The sequence below is a fragment of the Pocillopora damicornis genome, chromosome 11 (genome assembly GCF_964200805.1).
Source record: "Pocillopora damicornis chromosome 11, jaPocDami1.2, whole genome shotgun sequence".
NCBI lineage: Eukaryota > Metazoa > Cnidaria > Anthozoa > Scleractinia > Pocilloporidae > Pocillopora > Pocillopora damicornis.
The window spans coordinates 6,954,681-6,978,228 of NC_142680.1; the positions used below are offsets into that span (position 1 = coordinate 6,954,681).

Consider the following 23,548-nt stretch of genomic DNA (forward strand, 5'->3'; position numbering starts at 1 on the left):
GAAAGTGTTCAAATTACAACTGTATACCAAATAGTACAATAGGCGAAGTGCTATGCTAGTGATATTCATGGTTATTATATCAAGTTCGGAGAAAACTCAAGCTTCATGTCTTAGAACTGAAAATGTGACTCAGAAAAAACATGAGGAGCTTTGGCCCCGAAAAAAATTCGCAGCATGCATTCCACGGAGGTGCATATTTCTGTCATAAGTGTAGAGAATTACGTGAACACTTGCGGTCGGTAGGTATCTATGCGGTTACTTAAACCTGTTGATTGTAAGTTAAAGTTTCACCTAATAATTAACACTTCATCTATGCTCGAATTTCATTTACGAAAATACAATAAATCTTGCATTGGAATCACTTGGCGCGATCTCATCATGAAGGCCGAAGTCTTCGATCGATCGGCTGAGCTTTCTGTAGTTACGGGATCCAATCTCGACCCCGAAAAAAACTGGTATGTGCTAACGAAAAGTTAATGTAAAATCAGGCCGAATGCTTTTGCAAAGAACGAATTGTTTCTTCGATTCCGCGATGACTACAAACGTTCTGTCGTGCCAGCAGGTCTCAAGCGCGCCAACATAAGCTGTTCGTTCAACGCCAAGTAACCAAACAACATGTATGTTAAATCTTCAATTGGTCTCTGTGCCGGACTGATTAGACAAGGAGAATTCCAGCAGATGGATTCGCGAGGTCTCGAAATATCATCGTGTTGTTGATGCGGTAAATCAACGGCAGTTAGATAACGGCGTAATATGTGACTAACAGTCTATAGACTGTAAGATTTTACGCCACTATCTGCGTCGGTGTATATATATGTAAGATTTTAAGCCGTTAACTAACGACGTAAAATCTTACAGTATATAATATACCGACTGAAAGAAATTACGCCGTTAGTTATTGGCGTAAAATCTTACAATATATAATATACCGACTGGAAGAATTACGCCGTTAGTTACTGGCGTAAAATCTTACACATAAACAAAACCGACTGGAAGAAATTACGCCGTTAGTTACTGGCGTAAAATCGTACATGTAAACACAACCGACTGGGAGAAAGTACGCCGTTAGTTACTGGCGTAAATCTTACATATAAACACAACCGACTGGAAGAAATTACGCCGTTAGTTACTGGCGTAAAATCTTACGGCGCAATTTCCTCCAGTCGGTGATGTATATATGTGGTGTAAAATCTTACAGTATATAGACTGTGTTAGTCACATATTACGCCGTTATATATATTCCCGTCGTTTTGGCAAGAGTGATGTCTTCGGAAAAGCTAAAAATGCCGTTCCAAAACCTTCGCATATAAAAGGTCGTTATAAGAATAGTTACATTGCGCCGAAGCTTGTAGACCAAACGGGGAGACCATCAGTTGAAAGCGATAAGTATTCTCTGGATTATCTAATCAACACAGCTTTTGGACTTTGAAAGTTCTGTGTAAAGAAGGGTTTGTTGGAGTTAACCTTAAATATGCTTAGGTCTTCGATCGTGGAGGTGAAATCGGCTTTATCGGTGCCGCTTTTTTGGCTATTTTGGAGTGTCTTCTTTTTACTTGTTTTAAAGTGTTCCTGTTATATTTTTCTGTAACATTTGGTCAGGACTATTTGTGAACCTTGTGTTCACGATTTACTGTTGTCTTCTTTAAGACATCTATTTTCTCTACAGAGAAAATAAGCTTAGCGTACCGCCCCTTAGGTTTTTCCTAACTAGACCCGTTAATTAGAAGATCGGTAGAGCGCTGCACCGGTATCGCAGAGGTCATCATAGGCGGCCCAAGCTCACGTCTCGAGAAAAAGCCAACGATGAATTCATGAACGCGTCACGCGTTGTGTGACTCGGTGTTAAGTTACGGGAGGAACCGTTGAAAATTTGAACACGTTATAAGGCATAGTATGGGGAACGACGTAACTTAACACCGAGTCACACAACGCGTGACGCGTTCATGAATTCATCGTTGGCTTTTTCTCGAGACGTGAGCTTGGGCCGCCTATGGAGGAACCGTTGAAAATTTGAACACGTTATAAGGCATAGTATGGGGAACGAAATATGGTCGATTTATAACGATAAATATTTCGAAATCTGAATATTTTACATGTAAAATCAATAAAAACTTACTCATGCCCTGTGTATCCGTCGAAGTTTCTAGCGATTTCTGCTGTTTTAAGCTTGCTTTACCATCACTGTTAACCATGTCAAAAGACGGATACACAGGGCATGAGTAAGTTTTTATTGATTTTACGTGTAAAATATTCAGATTTCGAAATATTTATCGTTGTAAATCGACCATATGTCGTTCCCCATACTATGCCTTATAACGTGTTCAAATTTTCAACGGTTCCTCCCGTAACTTAACACCGAGTCACACAACGCGTGACGCGTTCATGAATTCATCGTTGGCTTTTTCTCGAGACGTGAGCTTGGGCCGCCTGTGAGGTCATGGGTTCAAATCCCGTACGGGCCTGAATTTTTTTTTTCAGGTCCTACTTACAACTACTAGTTTCAGTAGTGTTCTTAGCTGCGAGGATCTTCTAATTTCATCTCTCCACCGCAGTGCAAATATGTGAATTTTCATATATCTAAATTCTTTAGACCCGTTAAGTTTGTATAATGCATTTCTATGGACTCTTCTTTCTGGAACGTGAGCGAACAAAGTAGAGTTGTATCTTGAAAATGATTAGAAATGTAATCATCGGAAGTTGCGGTTTTTTCCATTTCATTCGGGGAGAGCTTTATTAACCTTTCTATAGCGATTATCGGATGTCCTGGAATGTTCACCGAACACCTTATGCCACCACGAGGCGTCAAACCTTGGCTTGAATTACTTATGCAAATTAGCTAGCTGCACGTTCAATGTGCCAATTTGCATAAAAATTTTTCCCGACGCAAAGCTCGTCATGCATTTGCCTCATTCTTGTTTACGTGTGGTTTTATATTTACAAGACTGGTAAGATTTGGTCATCGTAATGGGGGGCTGAGATATGTAGTGGGCATAAGTATTTTGTTTCCTTGTGTCAATTTTTTAACCTGATGGTTTGTTCAGTTTTTCTCGTGAAACTTAGACGCATCATCATCATTGCAACGTTAGATGGTCCAGTTTACTTTGAAAAATTTTACGGTACATGTATATACATATATATATATATATATATATATATATTTGTTTTATTCGATGTTTATATTTACTATTTTCATACAGGAGAAAGTTACGTCTTGCCCTCTCTGTGATCTTTGTCCTTTCATTCTTAAAACCCGTCGAGGGAGCTGCAGGTAACAGTTTAAAAATCTATCGACTCAGTTCATCCATAAGTGTATTTTAACTTAGATCTGAGCCGCTTCGCTTCTCATGAATTATTATTTAAGTATTCACCGTGTGTTCTTAAGAAATAGATGGGTTAATGTTCATTTTTACCTGTGCTGGTAATAATCACGCGCGTACTTGGAAATAACTTTTTGATCTATAATTTATAATGGTAGTAGGATCGAATGGAGTTCAATTCGGTCTGTAATCATAGGAGTAATTCACAAAATCGGACGACCGCAAAGCAGGAGTCTGATTTGTTAATCACGGGTATGATTACTGACAGAATTGGACGACAAGAAGTCCTGTTACCAATTAGTCATAGCCATTACAGTTTCCGAAAAAGAAAAAACATTTAGGACAAACATCTCCAGTAGGGACAATGTCTAGAGCAAAAAATTTGGAAATTTCCCAGTTTTCTTTTCAGGGTAAGTGGTTGTTGCTATGGTTATTGTGTTCAATTCTGTGATTGGTGGATTTATCTGAGAGGACTTAGTATGATTGGTACAACTTCGATCGAAGTGCGCCAATCACAACAGACCACCATGATATATAATGCCGTGCCACAACCAGTCGACCCCATCGCCTGAAGAAGACTTGCAGTAAGCAGTCGAAACGTTGCCTTCCACATCAAGTGACCTTGTCGTGAGACAACAGAACAAACTTATAATATCATCAACTTAGTACAACTGTCCGATTACAGGTGTCCAATTACAGCCAACTGTCCGATTACGACTGTACAGAATGATTAGTGAAATATAAAGCACCTAATGCACCAATCACATTTGAGGAAATTGTAATGGTCATGATTAATGGGAAAATCACGCAATTTCAAACGACATTGACGCAAAACGTTCCTCGAGTCGTTGCTTACAAGGTCATAGTTTGCATCCTTGAGTACGGGCTTCGTGCACGCTTTTAGCTATATCCCTTTTTTTTCTGATATTTCTTTTTATTTAATTCTTTTTATTTAAAGGGGATGATTTGTACCCGTAGATTATGCAATACAAATTACAGGCCACCGTGCTCGCTCATGAGCAAAAGACCATCGTACTTGTTTACATATTTCCGTAAATTTTCACTGATAAGCAATTTAGAGAGTTAAATATTTACTAATGACTAAAGTTTACATTTCACTGGAAAAAACCGATTTGTACGAATGGTGCGATATTTCTTTGCTTACCTATTTTTGACTTTTCCCGCGCAATTTTCAAAGAGCCATGACTTATGTTAGACAGACAAAATAGCCAGACAAAATAATAACAACGAAACCAGCCTCGAAAGTCCGAAACCAGTTATATTTAACGAAAATGACACTGACAAGATTTATCATTAAGACATTTTCATGGTATTTTAGAGAAGAAAAAATCCCAGATTGAAGAATTTCAATTGATCTTCTTAAAGGATGAGAGGTAAAAATCTCGGGACTGCTCTTCGAAAGAATAATTAGTGTGTCTACTAATTTTAACTCATCTCTTCCAATCAAGAGTATACATTTGAGGCCGTCTCTGATGTTAATGCCTTCAGTGTTCCAGCAACATCGACACTTGCGCAATCGTCTGTACGGTATAAAGATGGATCACATTCAATGAAGTGGACTTGGGCCAGTGGAGATACAATGACACATACCTTCTCCCCAGCGGTAAGTTTTAACCCTTTGCACCCTAACATCAGTATGTATTTTCTCCATACTATCCTCCGTACATTTCTCAAGGTAATGACAAGGAAAATTTGATTATTTATTTACCTATTTTGAACACATACTTAAAATTTAGCCTTAAATCTTCAACTAGCTAAGGAAATAGAGATTAATACATGGGCGCGCGTAGATATGGAATTTCTCGTCGAGTGTGTAACTCGATAGCTCACGAGTTAGATGTCGAGTTGAACACTCATGTAAACACAATAGCCCTTTACTGAGAAGAAAAGCCAACTTCATTAATGAATGAAAATAAATGAATCGACAATCCTCGAATAACGATCGTAAAGTGCGTTGGCGCTGACTCTTAAAATGGAAGAATGCGTTGAATGATGATTACAAAACCAACAATGGTCATAATTTTCAATTTGCAAAATTCTTATTTACAGACTTTTTCCTTACCGACAGAAGAAGTCTTCCAGGTAAACGGCCAAAATCGGCCAGCGACAAATCTTCTAGTTGTCGATTTTCATTGTCAGCCGAGAGAAATACTAACACCAAAGCCACTGAATACGTAACTTTTACGGCTTTTCTCAGGGCCTGTATAACACCGCAGTTTATGTGATAGAATAATTTAACATGTTTTACAAACTCGTTTTGTCAATCTTGGCAACCCCCCACCCCACCCCCAAAATAAACTAATGATAAAAATGCAATTTGTTACCCAGTGAAAGATGAACTGAAAATATTGGTGCATAGTAAGTAAACAGAACCTATTTTGTGAACCTATTTTAAAGCTACAAATGTATGCCAGGTTTGTGTACAAGTGTTTGTGATGTGTTCATTAAAAATAACTGAGATCATAGATTAACTGCAACATACATTTCAGATTTCAGGAAAAGAGCTTAAAAAGGGAGGGATTCAGTTGTGGCTTTACAACACTTATCCACGCGCAGGAGAGAACTTGACTGTCTCTTTCCAAAATAATGCGTCCACCACTGTTACTGTATCACAGTTCAATATTATGCTGAATTTTAAGGTGAGAGGTAACATTGCAAAACAGCTGTTAAATTCCTGTGATCAAATTCAATTTTGCAATTGTGCAGCAGATTGCCTTTGTATACCTTGATGATGCGTATGAGCATGCTTTGAAGTGTAGCAGTTGTTTCTTCTATTAATGCGGCATTTACAACTACAGCATTCGAAATGTTTTATGGCGGTAATGTAAAACATTAATTTTTATTCACATTTGAAGTATGATCATGTATGGACCTTAGCTCTTATATGGGCTGTGATTAGTTAATTTAGCCTGTCATATTTCTCTGTGACCTGCTAAATTCAAGAGTTTGTTTGACTTGAAATTTTTCCCCTCTATTTGAACTCAAAGATGTAGTAAATAACTTATATTGACCTCATTTTCCTGGATTGCACTATAAGTTACAGAACCTTGTTTTTTCGGCTGTAAGCGGGCTATAAATCTGAGCCTACAGACTTGTTTAGTAGGGGGTGTGTATGGATTACTTGTTGACAGTGTTAATAAATATTATGATAAAATGCTATGGTGATACACCTTACTGATAGCTTTGGGGGATGGTTATTTCAAAGATAATGACAGAGAAGGACAGCAATCTCCATAAAATCAAGGAGGTTACTAAGGCAACCAAACCACAGCCCACGTCCAAACATCTGGACACCAAAATACTTGTACATAGAATGAATACTTATCCAAACGGGTGGGGTGGGGGGGGGGGGGGACAGTCAAAGAGAGAAATGGAGCAAAGCAGCAACTGAAAGTAATTTGGGTAAAATCATGGGCATGGAAATGGATGTTCGCGAAGAAAGGACGCAACACACAAATCTAATCTAAATGTCTGCCATGCTACTTTAATAATCAACTTCCAACCTCCATTGCGTGCTTACCTATGTTATATATGACACAAGAAATGTACCTTACATACACTACAGGCATTACAGAAGTTCAGTAACTTTTTACATAAGCTGCTGTTGATAATGTAATAGACAGCTGTGCCTGGAAAAGGGCTAAAAGGCAAAACATGAGAGCCTGCACATAGGCCTTTAACTCTCAAGATCTGATTGTTAATTCTCCCCTCTAGCTGCTACACATTTCCTTGTAAATTTGTTGCAAGAATTTGGTGTGCGATCAAGGTAATAACTTGTACCTGATGAGTTTGAGTATTCTCACTACCTGTTTGCTGGATAATGTATGAATATTTTAGGGAAAAGTTACATGTTAATCACTTCTGGGAGCTGTAAGGCTTAAGGAGGTGGTGGTAGACTACTGGTAACAGGCTTGAAACCCCTGCTATGTCCAGGAGGCATTAACCTCCCTGGGTTCCCTCATGTTGATATTGAAACCAGCTGTACAATAATCACTTCATTCTTTTCATTTGAAGGGGTGGCGTGCTGTGTGGGTATCCTATCAGGAAGCTATCGTGACTGACAACAGTATTACTGATATGAAAATAACTGCTCCAACAACTCAAGCTACCATACATCCTTTGTATTTTGATCTCTTGCGCTTTGCAAGAAAAGTCGAGAAACAAAGTCGTGACAAAGTGGTACCAACATTGGATCCAAACCTTTATCCTAACGACAATTTCTGGCACCAAACCTATCACAAGAGTCAGGTATTTTTGAACATGTTTGTCTTAAAATATATCTAATAAAATAAAAAGGAAATGGAATTTAGCAGTGCACATTCTATGAGGTGGCTCTCCTTGTCCACTGTTTCCAGGTTGAACTGGAATTTAGAATGTTGGTTTTTGTGGATGGAGGAAAAGCAGAGGACTAGGAGAAAAACCCATGGAGCTGGGATGAGGACCAACAAAAAACATAACACACATTTGACACCAGGTCCTGGAATCCTAGGCCACAGTGGTGAGAGGCAAACTCTCTCACTACTGTGCCATTCCCCCCCCCCCCACCCGCTCCTCTAGTAATAGAAAAAAGGCATTGATCTGTTTAAATGCTCTGTCAGTTTTGTCTTGAAAGATGTGATGTACTTGATATCGATATTGTTACACAAAGTTCATTTATGCAAACTAAAAGGGTTCATTCATGCAGGAACCGTGAATGGAAGACTTTTCAATTGAATCAGTTAATGATGGTTGGGGCATGTTTTGGTGATCTCTGCATTAGGCGCTCTCAAAAATACAATGTTTTAAAGCTGTCGTCGATTTAAATAGTTATGATGCTGAACAGAATATTACACTATTGTCTGCTTTTGGATAAAAATTTATCTTCTATTGATGATCAGAAATCTCTCACTCAAAGAAAAAATTCACATCCATGTACAGCCATGTAAAATACTCCATGCATATCTCTTTTAGGTACCACCACCAAACATTTCTGTTACCATACCCAATCAAGAAAAATTGGACAGTTTGACCCTGATTGAAAAGCGACTAGAGGATTGGTTTGTTAATCAGGCTCAGAGCTCAGTCCAGTTTCCAACCAATGCTCAGAAGAGATGGATGTCTTTACAGATGCAAGTGGATAGTGCTCATACTCAGTATGGACAACTAAATATTGTGAAGAACTTAGAGGGTGTTATTACAGGTAAACACCATGGTAATAACTAACCTATGACTTTTTTTAGCCAAATTCTGAAAATTATGAATTTTTGTCTGGTGGCAGGTTAGGATGGAAAGAATAATTTAACCACTTTAGTGAAGTTTTAACCCTTTAACTCTCATGAGTGACCAATGCAGAATTTCTTCTCATAATTTCAATTCAATATCAAGCAGTAAAGTGATGAGACTAAGGACAAATATCGTTTACAGGGATTATTACCTGATCCAACACCAAATTCTCTTAATTCACATCCTAAGAACTGTAGAGTACTCACTAATGAGAATAATTTGTGAGATGTTGGGAGTTAAGGGGTTAAAAGCTAACTAACTGTTTAAAAAATTGGAAATGATATCCCTTCAGTCATGATTTTTTAAAATTTTCAAGCCTTAGTCGATGCACCTTCAGTCATAATTTTTAAAGTTTTTGGGCCCCAGTCGTTTGAAGTGGATAATGGTATCCACTGAATAAATCTCTATCCTGTGGATAATGCAATATAGTTTGTAAATGCATATCCCTTGGATAGCGATTTATTTGTTGGATAATGTTATCCACTGTTTGAATACCCAGGTGTTCTCCTTATATCGCCTTTACTTACTAAAATATTTAACTGATGGAAATGGTGCTCTATGGCCATGATTTCCTTTTCAACTTAACAGTTGCACTTATATCTTTGCACAGCATTTTAGTATCATCAAGAAAATTCTGTCACCAAGTGACTCTTCTTTCTTTACGAAGGAGATATTGCTAACCATGCACCAATGCTTTGCTACAAGAATGTATGAGACAAAGCAAGTTACTCACGGATTAGATCCAGGCGGTGTGCGCACTCCTATTGCGTTGCATTGTGGTAGCTTCATTTTCAATATGGCGGTGAAAGCAGTAGAAATCGGCAAACTTTGACTGAACATTCCATAGAAGTTAGGCCTTTCCTTTTTCCTTTCACTATAGATAAAAGTACTTTGATTTATTCTGAATGTGTAGAAGTATTTTTTGTGGTGCATTCTATGGTTCTCAAGGACAAACGCACTGTTTTTTAGTATGTAATTTGAGACCGGTTTTCGAGAAGGTCATATTTAATTTACGTCTTAGTTTGGAGCCTTTCAAAGATTTGGATGGCCGCTTTGATCCTTCTTCAACAGCTCTGACCAAACGCTCTCAAACGCTCTCCAACGATACATGTGTTTCTCGCATTTTAAGTTCAGTGTTTGAGACCGATTCTGATTCTGAGATTGTTACAAAAAGTAATACTTTAATATGCACGCGCTGTTTTTATTGTTTTCAAGTATACTGTCTCTCTGCAAAAAATAACTCCATAGATATGTTTCTGAAAGCCTAATTCTAGGTATTCTCTTTAAGCATATTTGAAACTCTGTAAGTTTTTTTATTAGACGTTGAGCATGACGAATTGGTCTTGGGAGGCGTAAGGCTTCTCCTTTCGCGAATCCCGCATTTACGCCTTTAGTATATGACATGAAAAATAGTTCGTGTATTAGATGGTAATCGACCCTTGACATGCGTTTGCATGTCAAGGGTCGATTCCCCGTTAAATAACTCGCGAATTTAATATTATTCACACGGCCATCAGCTGTGAGTGTAACTACTCCCGAATGAATAGATTCTTGGGCAAGGCTGCAGTTTCTATTCTTTCTGAATCTCTTCAATTGCCACCTAACAACAAATTTGTCACGGACGAATAACAGGAGTCGCGCAGGACGGCAAACACTTTCGAAGGAACGGCAACAGACAGTGAATCCCCATTACATTACACGTTTATTCACGCTATCTTGCTGCCACCAGAGATGTTCACTCGACCGCGACAGGGTGCCAAGGACTTGCTTTTCATTTTACGACCATGATGCAACGCAAGCAGAGTGCGCACACCGCCTGGATTAGATCAATATGGTCTTCAAACCAATCACTTTGCGGAAATGTCAAATTGTGGACAACCAATTTACCGAACCAGTAGTCAACTTGTACTACACCTTTGGTCAACTTGTTGAGGGTCATCTTTGGTCAACTCACTGACTTAGTTCACTGATGAACTAAGTTGTTGGTGAGTTCACCAGGGCGCGAACTTGGGCCGGGTTGGGGAGTTGACTAAAGGTGTTAGCAAGCTTGATAATGACAACGACGAGTTGCATAATGGTGTTGGTGAGTTGCCTAATGGTGTCCGTGAGTTAGTTGTTGATAATTTGACGTGTTAGCAAAATGATTGAGAACAGCTTGTATGTTTTTGGTTGCTCTTTCCAAAAATAAAACCTCCAAAATTGTATTTGCATTGTTACTCTCCAGGAATGCCTCTTTATGCTGACAAGTCTAAAGTTACTGGTGGTAAAAAATTTGGGAAGGTGGTGGAGAAAGTGCTTCTTCCATTGGCACTGGATTATCATGTGAGATCACGTGATGTTGATGTCAATGCATTGGCGGCCGATCAACTGTCCAACTTGAATGGAGCCGTGGACCAGAAAAATGATGCCATAAAGGTATGGTTGATTGGCTCTTGAACCCTTTATAGTCCAGTATCAGTATGCATATTCTCTATAATGTTCTCTGTCCATTTTCCATGGTACTGACAATACATTAATCAAGGGCTTATTTTAGTTGCTGATCATTTTCTCCACTCTCGTGGTTTTGATATTTTATTCCTTAGAGATACTTTGAGGAGAAGTTCGATGTTAGTTGCTCTTGGGGGTAAAATGGGTTAAGGTTCACCCTTAACCTTGATAGGTGTGTTCAGATGAGGGTTTGTAAACATGGTTGTCAGAGTTTAAGATTCACACTTTCTCTAGATACAAGTTAAAAAAGCAAAGTAGAGTTCTTTCTCTGTGTTCTCCCAGCCTTGTCCAAACCCATGAGAAGTTGGAAGAATTTTTCAATGCTAGGAAAAATTTCAACTGAAAATTGGTTTTGCGTGCGTCGATCAATTTGAGGCTTCAACAAGCCCCCCTTGGCAACCCCCCTGGCATTTGAACTTTTGAAGAATGGTTTGTTCGAATTACCCCCTCCCCTACTTCCCGTGGCCAAAATTGTTCTGTGAAAGGCAAGATCAGCGACCGTGACGTTCTTGTAGACCTTTTCTTCTGAGTCATCTGCTCGCGAAAGTGAACTTTCTACTTTTAAACACCTCCATATTAAGTTGTAAAATTTTCTTTTTTCCTGTTTAACTTCGTTCTAAAAATGTGAAGTTGCCTTTAGTAAACTTTATGCAAAATAGGCCCCATGCTTTTTCCTGAATTTTACCTGCTGCCAAGATTACGGAGGGAATATTTAAGTACTTTTAAGAGAATGCAGGATGGTTTTACTGATTTTTTTTTCAACCATAGAAAATAGCAGGAGGTAATCAGAACATTCAAGACATATTCACCACCGCCTTGGGTACCAATCCAACATCTTACACGTTGGAGGAAGTGAAGGTGGCTATAGGCACTCTAAATACGAAGCGAAAGGAACGATTACTTCTCCTTTTGGAATATATTGAAGATCAAGGTGAGCCTATGAACAATAGGGTAAAGTATGGAACTCGAGTCATTTGGGCTCACAAGGTGCCAGAGCTTACCGCCCTTAGTACAAAAGACTATTGGGATCAAAGCCAGTAATCTGAGCAACTGCATACCAACCCCCCCCCCCCCCCCCCAACACAACAATTAACTCATAAACGGCTAAGATTATATGAAAGTCATATATTTGAACTGCGGATAAAAACGTGGATGAAAGTGATCCTCGCAGAAATGTGCACTACTTGAGCAGTGGTGAAAATAAGGCCTGAGGATCACTTTCTTTCATGTCTTTATCCGCAGTTCAAATATATGACTTGCATATATTCTTAGCCGTTTCCTCATCACTTCACGGGTTTATTTGGAACCAACATAATGACTAGCTACCAGTTGGCTTGTTAGCTGAGTTGGTAGAGCGTTGCACCGGTATCGCAGGGGTCATGGGTTCAAATCCCGTACAGGCCTGAATTTTTTTTTCAGGCCTTATTTTCACTACTGCTCAAGTAGTGCACATTACTGCGAGGATCACTTTCATTCAAATTAACTCATAGTAAATTAGGGTAAATGTAGGCCAGGGGAGGGGTGGGTGACCAGTTGCTCAGATACTGACATTGATGCGATAATTCATACAATTTCATTCCTGGAGCTCATGAAATTAAGAACTGGTAAGTTTTGAGCTCGTTAAAGAAATAAAGAAAGACGTTTTTCGTCTTGTCACGAGCGTGGGACAAAGAAAAAATTCCGAGTCCCCATGAGGAACCGAACCTCAGACCTTCAAATTCCGTGCTCCGACGCGTGTCATATGAACTTCGTAATAGACGTCGCTCACCATAGAGTCTCTGAGGCTCAGTGGTCTGTTTAAGTTAAGCTTTGGTGAGAATGGGACATAACTCAGCTCTTGCATTTGTCAGGTTGGAGCGATGGTAGTAGTATTGGTTCTTTGGATCATGAGATGAACAATGTCGGTGCAGGTTTTATGAATGCAGTCTTCCTCCTGAGGAAGGAAATCACCGCCGCTGGTAAAATCGATGATTATGTGGCTACAATGAAGTGGTACAACGAGTTTGGAGAAGTTTATCAAGACCCGTTTGAATATGCTGGTACAACTGCTGATCGTATGAGAACCATTTCATTATTCAGGCAAGATGTTTTTATGTCAGTTCTTATATGACATATGTTTTTTCTAGATATGCGTTACTTTTGTTTACTAAAACATAGCTGTGTGAAACTTGGGTAAGTTTCCAAAGAAAACTGTGGTGCTGCGTCGATGGGGTATTTCAAGATAATTTGGTTTCATCAACTGAGTTGGCAACGTAAATAGACCACCGTAAAGAGTTTCTAAGAGCTGACGTTTCGAGCGTTAGCCCTTCGTCAGAGCCAACAGTGGCCTAGTAGTTTCAAATAGTGAGGCCCTTTCTAATTCGAATTCTGACGGGGTCATTGTGTTGTGTCTTAGTTCATCGTCGAAGGTAATCCAGGATTTCTTTCTTTTTTTTCTGCTTCACGATACTCTGTGATTGGTCGAGAAAATTCGTGCTACCACTCAACCAAACAGATACAAGACGAACGCTAGGGCCAATAGGGAGCTGGTCAATTGCGCCTTTCCGCGCTTCAAGAAGCCAGCTTCGATTTTAGTTCGAGTCCTTGCTGCCCCTTGTGTCCTGATTGGCCATTGTGATGACTTTGGTGTCGGTTTTATGACATCCAGTCAGCATCACGTTTCAGAAAACGAATTAGATCGATAGAGATACTTAAAGCTATGTTTCTCGGGGGCTACGCCTCAACGTCATAAAATATTCAGTCTACGTTTTTTAAGTTCGTAAGCTGCAATTATTTTGAATTAACTTCATCCTGAGACATTCTTCCATCTTCTACTGTTACGAAACTTGTATTTAAACAATCCTTTTTAATCTCTCCATCCTCAACCATTCCCTTTTTTTTTTTGCCTTCTTTTTCCCTTCTTATGTTTATTGTTTTACTATTATTGTCTACTCATTTCCCTTTAGGCCATTGCTCTGCCACTCGATATGCGTGTAGAAATTTATGAAATACCTTGCATGAGCAAACTCATTTATCATGAAGTCAACAGTAACAAAAATAAAGACGTTCAATCCTCAGCCTTATGTGCGCTGGCTCTTTCTTTTGCAGGTTGTTTACTGTCCTAATGATGCCAACTTCAACAGACGCTAAAAAGCTTGATAAAATTCGTGACATGGAAGAACTTGTCTCATGGTACGCCAACGCACTGTCCCCTAATGAAGGTTTCGCAGGAGTTTTAAAGCCTGATTACCTTGGATTCCATCACAACAGCTATTATGCCTCTGCTTACACTCCGCATGCTATCCATTGTGGTGCATTAATCGAGTTTCTACTCAGTGGAACACCATTTAAATTGAGTAAGAATGAGCTAGTTACAAGGGAAAGTAAAGTGGGGACAAAAAAAGGAGCCACTACGTACCTACCCCTCTGCCAACCCAACATTACCCCTAATTTGTTATTAGTTGACCGTTATTGGGTTAGGGGAGGAGTTGGTGTGCAGTTTCTCTGATACTAACATTGATCCAAATGGATTAAGAAACCGTTGGTTTGAGATATGCTCGAGAAGTCTGATTGTCCGGTTGTGGATAGTCCTGAAAAGGACTCCTGTCAGTAGCATTGTCGTTTATATGTTAGCCAGATACTTAGCGCTATGGCTTTGAACAACATTATAGAGGGGAAAAGGCTAGGAAGGAAGTGTGCCAGCAGATGACTTCTCTGAAGTGTGGTTTCCAAGGTAGCAAAAGACTACACAAAGATCATGGTTTAAACTACTATTAAGCTTTCTTTTGTCTCGGTTTCTCTTTGTCCATTAAATCAATGATTCTTTTTAGAGGCTCCTTTTGTCTTATGTTCAAGCCTGCAAGAGGAGACGCCTCTGTGACCATTTTGTTTCGCAAGGGAAACGTGAGGCAACAGGGATAGAGAGGCATCCTCTCGTAAGATTCCTGAGCACTCTGATCTTTCGGCTGTGTAAAAATTGTCTGACGCATTCATAAACTAGCTCTGTTGTATACTTAATATTTGGGGTATACGTTGATTTTAGAAAGGGAGTAACTGTATTTTGCAATTAGAGTTTGAGTTGTGTTTTCGTGGTTTTGGTTCAAAGGTGAGGACACAAGCAAGCATATTAAGAAAGGTCTAGAGACAATGAGGATTGTTGCTGTTAAATACTCAACTCCGAACAGTGTAGCGGGTCGATTTCCAGGATTTTACCGTGCAATTTTGGCCGAGAGTTTTCCTGCCTATGCTTACGCCGGTGCAACTGCTCCCAGTTTGAACGATGATGGAAGTCTGGGTGAAATTGCTGCTCTCGACAGTGATAAGATCAAAATGTTTTTACGACTTAATGATGCAGGCAATAAGGATGTTAGCAATTACTTGGAAGATGGTACGATATCCAAAAGTATCTATTACCTAAACTCTATTGGTTCGATCAACATCATGGAGGAAATAAGCTCTAAAGCTGCCTCGATGAGTATAACGGCCGAAAGTTCGCCCCAGGGATTCTGGACGAAAAATTATGCTTCGCTAGTGATTGCACGAAGAGAAAATTGGGCAGTAACAATGAAAGGCTTCAACAAGTATGTCTGGGACTACGAGGCTTCGAGCAATCAAAATGTTTATGGTCTTTATCAGAGTCATGGAGCACTTCTCGTTGCAAACAGCGAGGCGTCACTTAAAACTCTGGATATCGATAATGGTTGGGACTGGACACGACATCCGGGCACTACAACAATAAAAATGGATCTTGAACAGTTGGTTAGCCTGGATCGTAGGTAAGTAATGATATTCCGTTCGCTCAAATCAGTTTTTATCGTTCGGCTGGCTTCTCGAGCGGGCAGATCAAATGGAATCGCGTGTTCTGATTGGTTACCCTAGCGGGCAAGATAGGCTCATATTCCCTGTTGGGGATTGCCCTCTTCGATTACGTGAACTGAAAAATCTCCCTGTTACCGCTTTTCCAAATTCGTAACTCTTTGGAAATTATTCAATGAGAAGAAGTTTCGTTTAAGGCTCTTTTTAACAGCAACAACAACAGCAATAACAACAACAACAATAAATGTCATGTACTCTGTATCAAGTTTTAACAATGTATTGAATAGAAAATAATAATTAATTATTGGTATGATTTTAAGAGGGTAACAGCACCCTGGAATAACTAAGGAGCTAAAAATGACACGGAGTTGTAGATTCATCCCCCCTCCCCCCCCCCCCCGCCCCCACCTTGCCAAAAGAAGTGCGTTTTAATAGAAAAAGATACAAACATGTCCCGAGTGTCAAATAGCAAGGTCCTCACTCACCGAACTTAGGTTTCCAGAAACCTTATGCTTCATATCAAAAACTGGTCCATACTTAGAGTGCGTGTTTCGAATTATAGAAGTTTCTTGCTTCTTGAGTCCTCTCCAAACTTCCCAAGTGCATCCGTAACTCGATATACGCATAGTTAAAGCGTGAACCAATTCTTTAATATTATCATAAGGCTTAGGTCGATATAAAACTGTGTGTGCTTTTTTCTGTCCAATGGAAATGCACCCCCACCCTCTCAAAGTATCCAGTGGGCCGGACAGGAAACATGTTAAGTGTTTTTGCTTCAGTTTTAAATTCCGACTTCCCCCGAAAAATACATGTATTTTGATCATTATAGTAGTATTTTGGGCGCATATGGTACATAAACAAACAAAGAAGAATATTTTGTGCCACGTAGCACAAATGAACCAATTATATCATCTGACATTTGAAGTGGCTCCACAGACATTTTCAACCCAGGGAACTTGCGGGAGGATTGACTTTGATTGGTGGCGGTGATTATGCTACGGGGGTCTTTGGAATGGATTTCTCACAGCCCAGTTATCAGTTTCCAGCTGGTTCCTTTCAACTTGACATCACCTTTGAATTTAAGAAGAGCGTGTTTTTCACAGATTTTGCCGTGATTTGTCTTGGATCTGGAATCACAACAACCATGAGCTCGCCCAGTATAACTCAGGTACATTTAATTGTTTCCCTTTCAATTGAAACAAGTTGATTGTAAGATTTGTTTTCGTGTAAACGTGGCTGCAAATGGTGTCGTCCTTTTTATACCAAGTCAGTTTTGATTTATTGATTTTAACAGCCTTTTTTGGTTCCCTTGGCAATGGTTTCAAAACAATCCAGTTATTTCTCAAAATGTTTTCATCAAGTTTATGACATATTAAGTCAATCAAGCCTGTTAGAGGCCGCTCTCCATAAAATTTGTTAGAATTATTTCTGTAACCAAAAACTTAATATCATTGAAAGACGGGGACAGATATAGTGAGAAATATTAGTTGTGGTAACTTGCAATTTATCTAATGCTATCAACGTGGAAGAAATGGTGACCAAAGGGTTTGCGCGGTGGACCTCTGTTCAAGAGGTCTGGGTTTGAGTCCTGGGAAGGTCATTTTGTTGAGTCTTTTGGCCAGATACTTAAATTTTTTATTGCCTCTCTTTACACAAGGGTATAAATGCGTACCTCTAAACTGTTAATGGATTTTAGGGATTACCTGAAATGCACTGGAATAGATAGATAGAGAGATAGGTAGGTAGGTAGGTAGATAGATAGATAGAGAGGTAGATAGGTAGATAGATAGATAGACAACTTTATTTAAAGTGAATGAAGGAGTTAAGTTTCTAAAGAAACTGTGGTGCTGCGTCGGTGGGAGAGTGTAACAAGGTAATGTGGTATTTTCAACTGAAAATACTTTTTTTGAAAAGAAAAATATACATGTGTATACATAGAAAACTGAATACTTCTCGTTTTTATATGCTTAAGAAGTTGCTGGTTACTGTATGTTATCCGGAGGCGAGTTCCATTTCTTAGCCGCAATTTAAACCATGTTTTGTGCCATTAACCTTTGGTAACGTAAGTATACTGTGGCCTCTTAAATTACACTTGTCTTTCCTTGATTTCGTTAAATCGCCTTTACTAGTTAGTGCACGGCCCTGTAAACAGCTATTTCTGGTGGACTGGATGCCAAAACTACTCCTAGCCACTTCATGCCTCAGAAACTAGAGGCCTGTTTCTCGAAGGTCCCAGTTACCTAACGGGCCCTTAAAGCTGTTCTGTTGTCATTCAAGATGGGGGCTTCAAAACTTTTGAAAATAATACAATAAAACTATCAGATAAAGGAACAAAATAGACTCGTTAGGATGTCAGAACCTGCTTCTGTATTCTTTAAATTTTGATATTAAAATATGGCTTTGGGCGCGTTCAGTTACCGGGACCTTCGAGAAACGGACCCAGGATAGGTAGAAAATTGGGTCTGTGTTTTGAAATGGTGAACCTTTCAGTCGCATCAATCATGCTATATCCTTTCTTTACGCGATAATATTTTCTCAATCTTTCTGATGAGAAAACTGAGAAATTTACGTTTGAAATTGGTTGCAGACCACGTTGTTCCAGACGAAGCTTCTCAACGCAAACAATCCATCGTCAATTCTGATAAACGAAACAAGTCACTCACTCACCACCAACTTGAAAAAGGCGCCGTCCTTCTTTGGCACAGGAAACCATGCAGCTACACTTATGGATGTCAATGGTAAATACATGATATGTACGATTCGATTTAGGCATTGAGCTACTTTATTTCTTCATTTTTTCTAAACTTTCCCCGATCTACGGCATCGTCGGGGAACGTAAAGAAAATATTCCACTATGAATGATATTAAAACGATGTAAGTGAACGAATAATTAGAATATGTAGTAGGTAAAATGGGTTGTTCAAATGTGTTGATGGTAACAAACAGTTCCATCGAAAATCGCTGATGAGCAGAAGAACGAAAGACGTAAGCGGCCTAGTTACAGATAAAAGGTCTCTGAGTTCACTACATTCTTCCCGGGAATTTAGTTTGGGCTTACACTTTCCGATATAAAACGCTCTGAATGCCTCAATCGAATCGTCCATTTAATCAACATGCTACTGAAGGACAACCTCAAACGTTTACTAAATACATAAAAAATTTTATTAGGCAAGATTACACAGTGACCCGATTCTGGCCGACTTCTTTTTTTCGTTTTCATGACCTGATACATTCAGGTGTGGTCCATGTAGAAGCCGGAAAAAAAATTAACAAGGCTAACGTTGGTCATCTCTAATCCAACAGGCTTGTTCAACAGACTGCGTTTTGGTTGTGTATTTTAGTACCAAGCCAAAGTTACCACAACAACCACTAATAAAAAATGGAAAAAAATCACTAAGAGCCAATCAGAACTCAGAGAAAAAAAACAAAACATACAAAGCGCGGGGAAACGCGAGCGAACTAGCTACGATTGTTCAGTTTTGCATCTGATTGGTGGGAAGCGTGGTGCGAGTCTTCTAGACCAATGATTGGTCAGTTTTGCTGTGATACTATTGGCTGCAAAACTCAAGTAGCTCTTTTGGGTTGTGATCGTTCAGTGTCTACTGTCAGTGACGGTGACGTCATAACTGTTATTTTGCTTTTCTGTAATGAATATGAAGTTAGGATTGGTATTATATATATAAATCTTGCTGTGAGGTCTAACGTGACCTCTCCTTTTGCTTATTATGCCTACGTTTATGACACTATTATTTAACTAAAAATAATACAAGTTTCATTATTCCCTCATTTTTAAAAATTTAAGGAAACACCTACTACATTCCCGAAGCGCATAACCAGGGACTTAATGTGAAGATTGGCCGGCAAAAGTCCAGAAACCGAAGAGGTTCAAGGCGTACAACGGCTCGGTACGCGACCGCATGGCTCGACCATGGAGTGAACCCAATGGACAAGGGTTATGAATACACCATATTTGTTAACAGACCCTCAGGAGAAATCCGGGTAGGAAATTTTAGAGTTCATTTAACAATTCCTTCAGGCATGGGCATTTAAACAATTAGCTCTCAGAAGTGTTGCGTGCGTAACTTCAATAGATAGTGCGCAAACAGGTGATAAGTATACACAAGGTCATCAGCTATACATCGTACAGGATCTTGGAAGTTAGGTTGCTTTTGTCAGCAAGTATTTGTTGACAAGTGAACTTGGAACGAAACAATTGTATCTCAGTGGTCGCTTTTCAAGCAGCATTCCTTCTTCGCTTCTAAGCCAACGGATTTTTACCGAAAATCTGGTGGAATAGGAAATTGTGGGATAGATAAGCAGACACGTTAAGCATTCTTATGTACAATTTTTTTTGTACCAAATGATTCAGTCTCGCATGGAAAGTCACATTCCTAGCCTTTTTATTTTAATAGAGCTCATGTAGCCTTCGGCAATATTACAAGTTTTCTTCTTTTTGATCTCGCACTAACATTTTGCTATTCATAATTTGAAAGACTTTGGCTGATAATCAAGCGAATGGCAGCTACTTGTATGAAGTACTTCAGAAAGATAATAAGGCTCACGTGGTAAAGATCAATAATAGCCCGAGGCAGGGTGAGACTCAGTATGGATACGTTTTTTTTAACAAATCTGTCCGTACCTTGGGTCCAGTAAGGAGCGTCGAAAAGGTAAAACTTGTCATGGTGTGGTCTAGCTTAGATAGGAGTAAAAACGGAGTTGGTTTAACGAGACTAACAGAGAGGACGAAATTCGCGAATATATTGAGCGTCTCCTTTTGCTAAAAGAAAAGAAAGACTGAAAACGTTCCTCTTCAGAAATCATTTCATTAGTGTTTTTTTCGTAAAGCTTGTTAGTTAGTCCTGATTTTAAATTTTAATATGCATTAATTGTTATGCATTGTCTAACTGTTTTACAAGTTTTGAATTTTCAAAGGCATTGCAAGTCGCAGTTGATTATTCTAGAACTATTAATTTCATTATTTATGACTTATTTCTTAATATTATTTTTTGTGTAATTTTTTTATTGATTCATATTATTATTAATATTATTTTTATTTATTTGTTTCCTGCTGTTTAGTAAGGTATTTTTACTATAGGATTTTCAAATCCCTGATGAAGCTCTAGACCTTTGAAAAAATTATGCATGAAGTTTTGAATTTAAATTTTCCAAGGCATTGTAAGTCGCAGTTGAAAATTTTTATAGAAGTATTATTTATCATTCTTTGTATTACTTATTTATTACTTTTATCTGTTTTTTAATCATTTTTATTTATTAGTTATTATTGTTATTATTATTTATCATTTATTTCCGGCTGTTCATTAAGGTTCTTTTACTATAGGATTTCCAAATCCCTTTTGAAGCTTTATGGCGTGGAAAAAATTATGTCTAGAAGCATTTTTTTGAGCAAAAGGCGCATAATGTTCGGTTTCAACCCTGTTTCACCCTTCCCGTATAATTCACCGTCACAAAATAAGGAAGAAAATTGAATTAGATAGGGACAGAAAGCCTAAGAACCGCTGTCGAAATTTCCAAAGGCTTTGTTTCTTGGTTCCTTTGATGTAAAATATATATGCATCGCTCATAACCTTTTTGATGAAAAAAAGAAAAGGCAGATTTATTTCACATACATTGCAACGTTAGTGAAACTTGAGTTATATATATTTAGTGTACACTAAAACAGTGGATGGCATTGAAGGCGCACTCTGATTGGCTACTTAAGCTCGAAATACCCTTTGCTATTCACCCCCGAGGAACTCGCAGCAGATTTGCGGCAGAAAACATTATAATCGTTTTTGGAGTAAATTAGTTAAATCATATTTTTGTGTGATTTTGCTTCAGTCTCGGTGGTTAGCAGTAGATATTTACCTCGCCGCTTCGCTCTTCTGTAATTATCCACCACTAGCCACCTCCATTTTGGTACATAGTTGTTAAATATATTTGTTTTAAGTTAATGTAAAGGAATTTCTTTTTTATCATTTCTGGACGTGAGTTGGTTTTTGTATGAATATATATCGCTTGATCTGAGGTTCTTCTGATATTTTATTGCACAGGATCCTTGCATTGTGATGGTGGAAGAAGTGGATACCCAAAATTTGTACATCGCAGTCTCTTATCCAAATCTAAATTTCAACATCTCCAGGACTCTGAATCATAGCAATGAAATCAATGGGCAAGAAAGGTTTTATTCTGTCAGCACGCCAGTTGACATAAAGGTAAGCTGAAGCTTTTTCACTATAAAGAACATTGAACCGAACTGTTAAATGATTTGTATAGGTAATCACATGATTTCGAGTGCAATTTGGACTAAATAGGGACGAGTAAATTTTTTCAAAGACTAACAAAATTGCACGAGCCCTACGGGCTCGTGTAATTAGTGGTCTTTGAAAAAAATTATAAGTGCTTTTTTTTTCCAAGTTGCTCGAGAAAAATCATGTGATTACGTAATAATAATAGAGATGAAAAAATACAAGATAGCTTATCATAATAATGGAGAAGCAAAGCGCGCGCATCAAGTGCAAAAATATTTTATTCAAACCCAGCAAGTGACATTGTGCGTTCGGTCAAAACAACCGCAGACGATCAAAAAAAATAATATACAATGATATCTAAAAACTGCATCTATCTTAACCAATCAGAACTGAGTAATTTTTTCATGTATCTTATGAATAGCGTAATGAATATCTTAACCCAACATTTTACGCCGAAAAAATTAAGAATTTATGCATTTAAACGAATAAGGTAATCTTGATTTCTATGAAGAAAGCGTTTTTCAGTTTATTTCCCTAAAAACATTATTAAGGTAATTATAACGATCGATTAGAAAGAATGTGCTTGTCACTCGAAACCTGTGAAAAGATAAAAGAAACTGAAACAAACGAACCTAAGTGCGACCAAGTTGTGATTGATTTTCCTTTTGATCTGAGTGATTTAGAAGGAGGAGTGAGTTTTCGGGACCTTCACAAAACAATAAAATAGTAGCAATGAAATTCATAATTACACTCATCTCAGAGCAATTTTCAGTTGAGTGTTGAAAGTAACCCGGAATTGAGTTGGGCTTGCTTTTCTTTGATTTGTGATTGGTCCAGAAAATTCGCGCCACTCTCTTAACCAATTAGATGCAAAACGATTCGGTCGCCGCGTGTTGCCTCCCTTTTAGCGGTTTGCTTGTTTTTTACTTTGAGTTCTGATTGGCACTCCTGGAAATTTTTCTTTCTTTCGATTGTCCGTTGTAATTGCTTTGGTTTTGGTTCGACAAAACTCATTGGAAAAGCTCTCCAAACGAACGGCTCTATATTTTAACCTCTAATATGAATAATTTATCTCAGGTGGGAGTCAGCAGTTTGGTGAATGTAGCAACTGGAGATGTGAGAGTAAACGGAGAGGTTGTCCCAGACACCGATAAAACAAACCACGTGATGGTGATACCAAAATCAAGCGGCGCAACTACAGGGCGTGCCATCGTGTTTAAGCAGCTGTCCAAAGGGTTCACTAAAGAAGTCAAACTTACTCGATGGTTGCCTTGACGGCATATACATTTGTCTTCCTCTGGACTGATAATAAAACTCTTTGAATGAATAAAACGATGCCGAGCGAAGTTAAATTTGCTAAAGAGTTGTAGAGTGCTTGTCACATAAATGTAAAGCTGAATAGTAGAATGGAAACCAATA

At 38.6% G+C, this 23,548-nt stretch overlaps 1 protein-coding gene across 3 annotated transcripts; it reads left to right on the forward strand.

Annotated features, from left to right (window-relative positions):
* Positions 1–314: 314 nt before the first annotated feature.
* Positions 315–23,490, forward strand: LOC149037243 (uncharacterized). 3 transcript variants are annotated; one of them, XM_089187498.1, is made up of 17 exons: positions 315–455; positions 3,198–3,268; positions 4,787–4,941; positions 5,828–5,977; positions 7,353–7,586; positions 8,289–8,517; positions 10,825–11,015; positions 11,856–12,018; positions 12,938–13,166; positions 14,175–14,422; positions 15,172–15,841; positions 16,818–17,049; positions 18,469–18,619; positions 19,684–19,880; positions 20,375–20,548; positions 21,932–22,093; positions 23,207–23,490. In XM_089187498.1, exons 1-17 carry the CDS (start codon positions 379–381, stop codon positions 23,402–23,404), a joined length of 3,531 nt encoding a protein of 1,176 aa, XP_089043624.1. In that variant the 5' UTR covers positions 315–378; the 3' UTR covers positions 23,405–23,490. The 3 variants fall into 3 exon arrangements, with proteins under 3 accessions (XP_089043624.1, XP_089043626.1, XP_089043625.1); XM_089187499.1 differs by lacking the exon at positions 315–455 and adding an exon at positions 2,831–2,945; XM_089187500.1 differs by lacking the exon at positions 3,198–3,268 and having other exon boundaries at positions 321–455.
* The last annotated feature ends 58 nt before the right edge of the window (positions 23,491–23,548 follow it).

Bases quoted from the DNA above. Each gene is read 5' to 3' on its own strand.
- LOC149037243 (XM_089187498.1), top strand. From the start codon at position 379: ATGAAGGCCGAAGTCTTCGATCGATCGGCTGAGCTTTCTGTAGTTACG. The intron at 4,942-5,827 runs GTAAGTTTTAAC...CATACATTTCAG, and splicing joins CACATACCTTCTCCCCAGCG to ATTTCAGGAAAAGAGCTTAA. The intron at 5,978-7,352 runs GTGAGAGGTAAC...TTTCATTTGAAG, and splicing joins ATATTATGCTGAATTTTAAG to GGGTGGCGTGCTGTGTGGGT.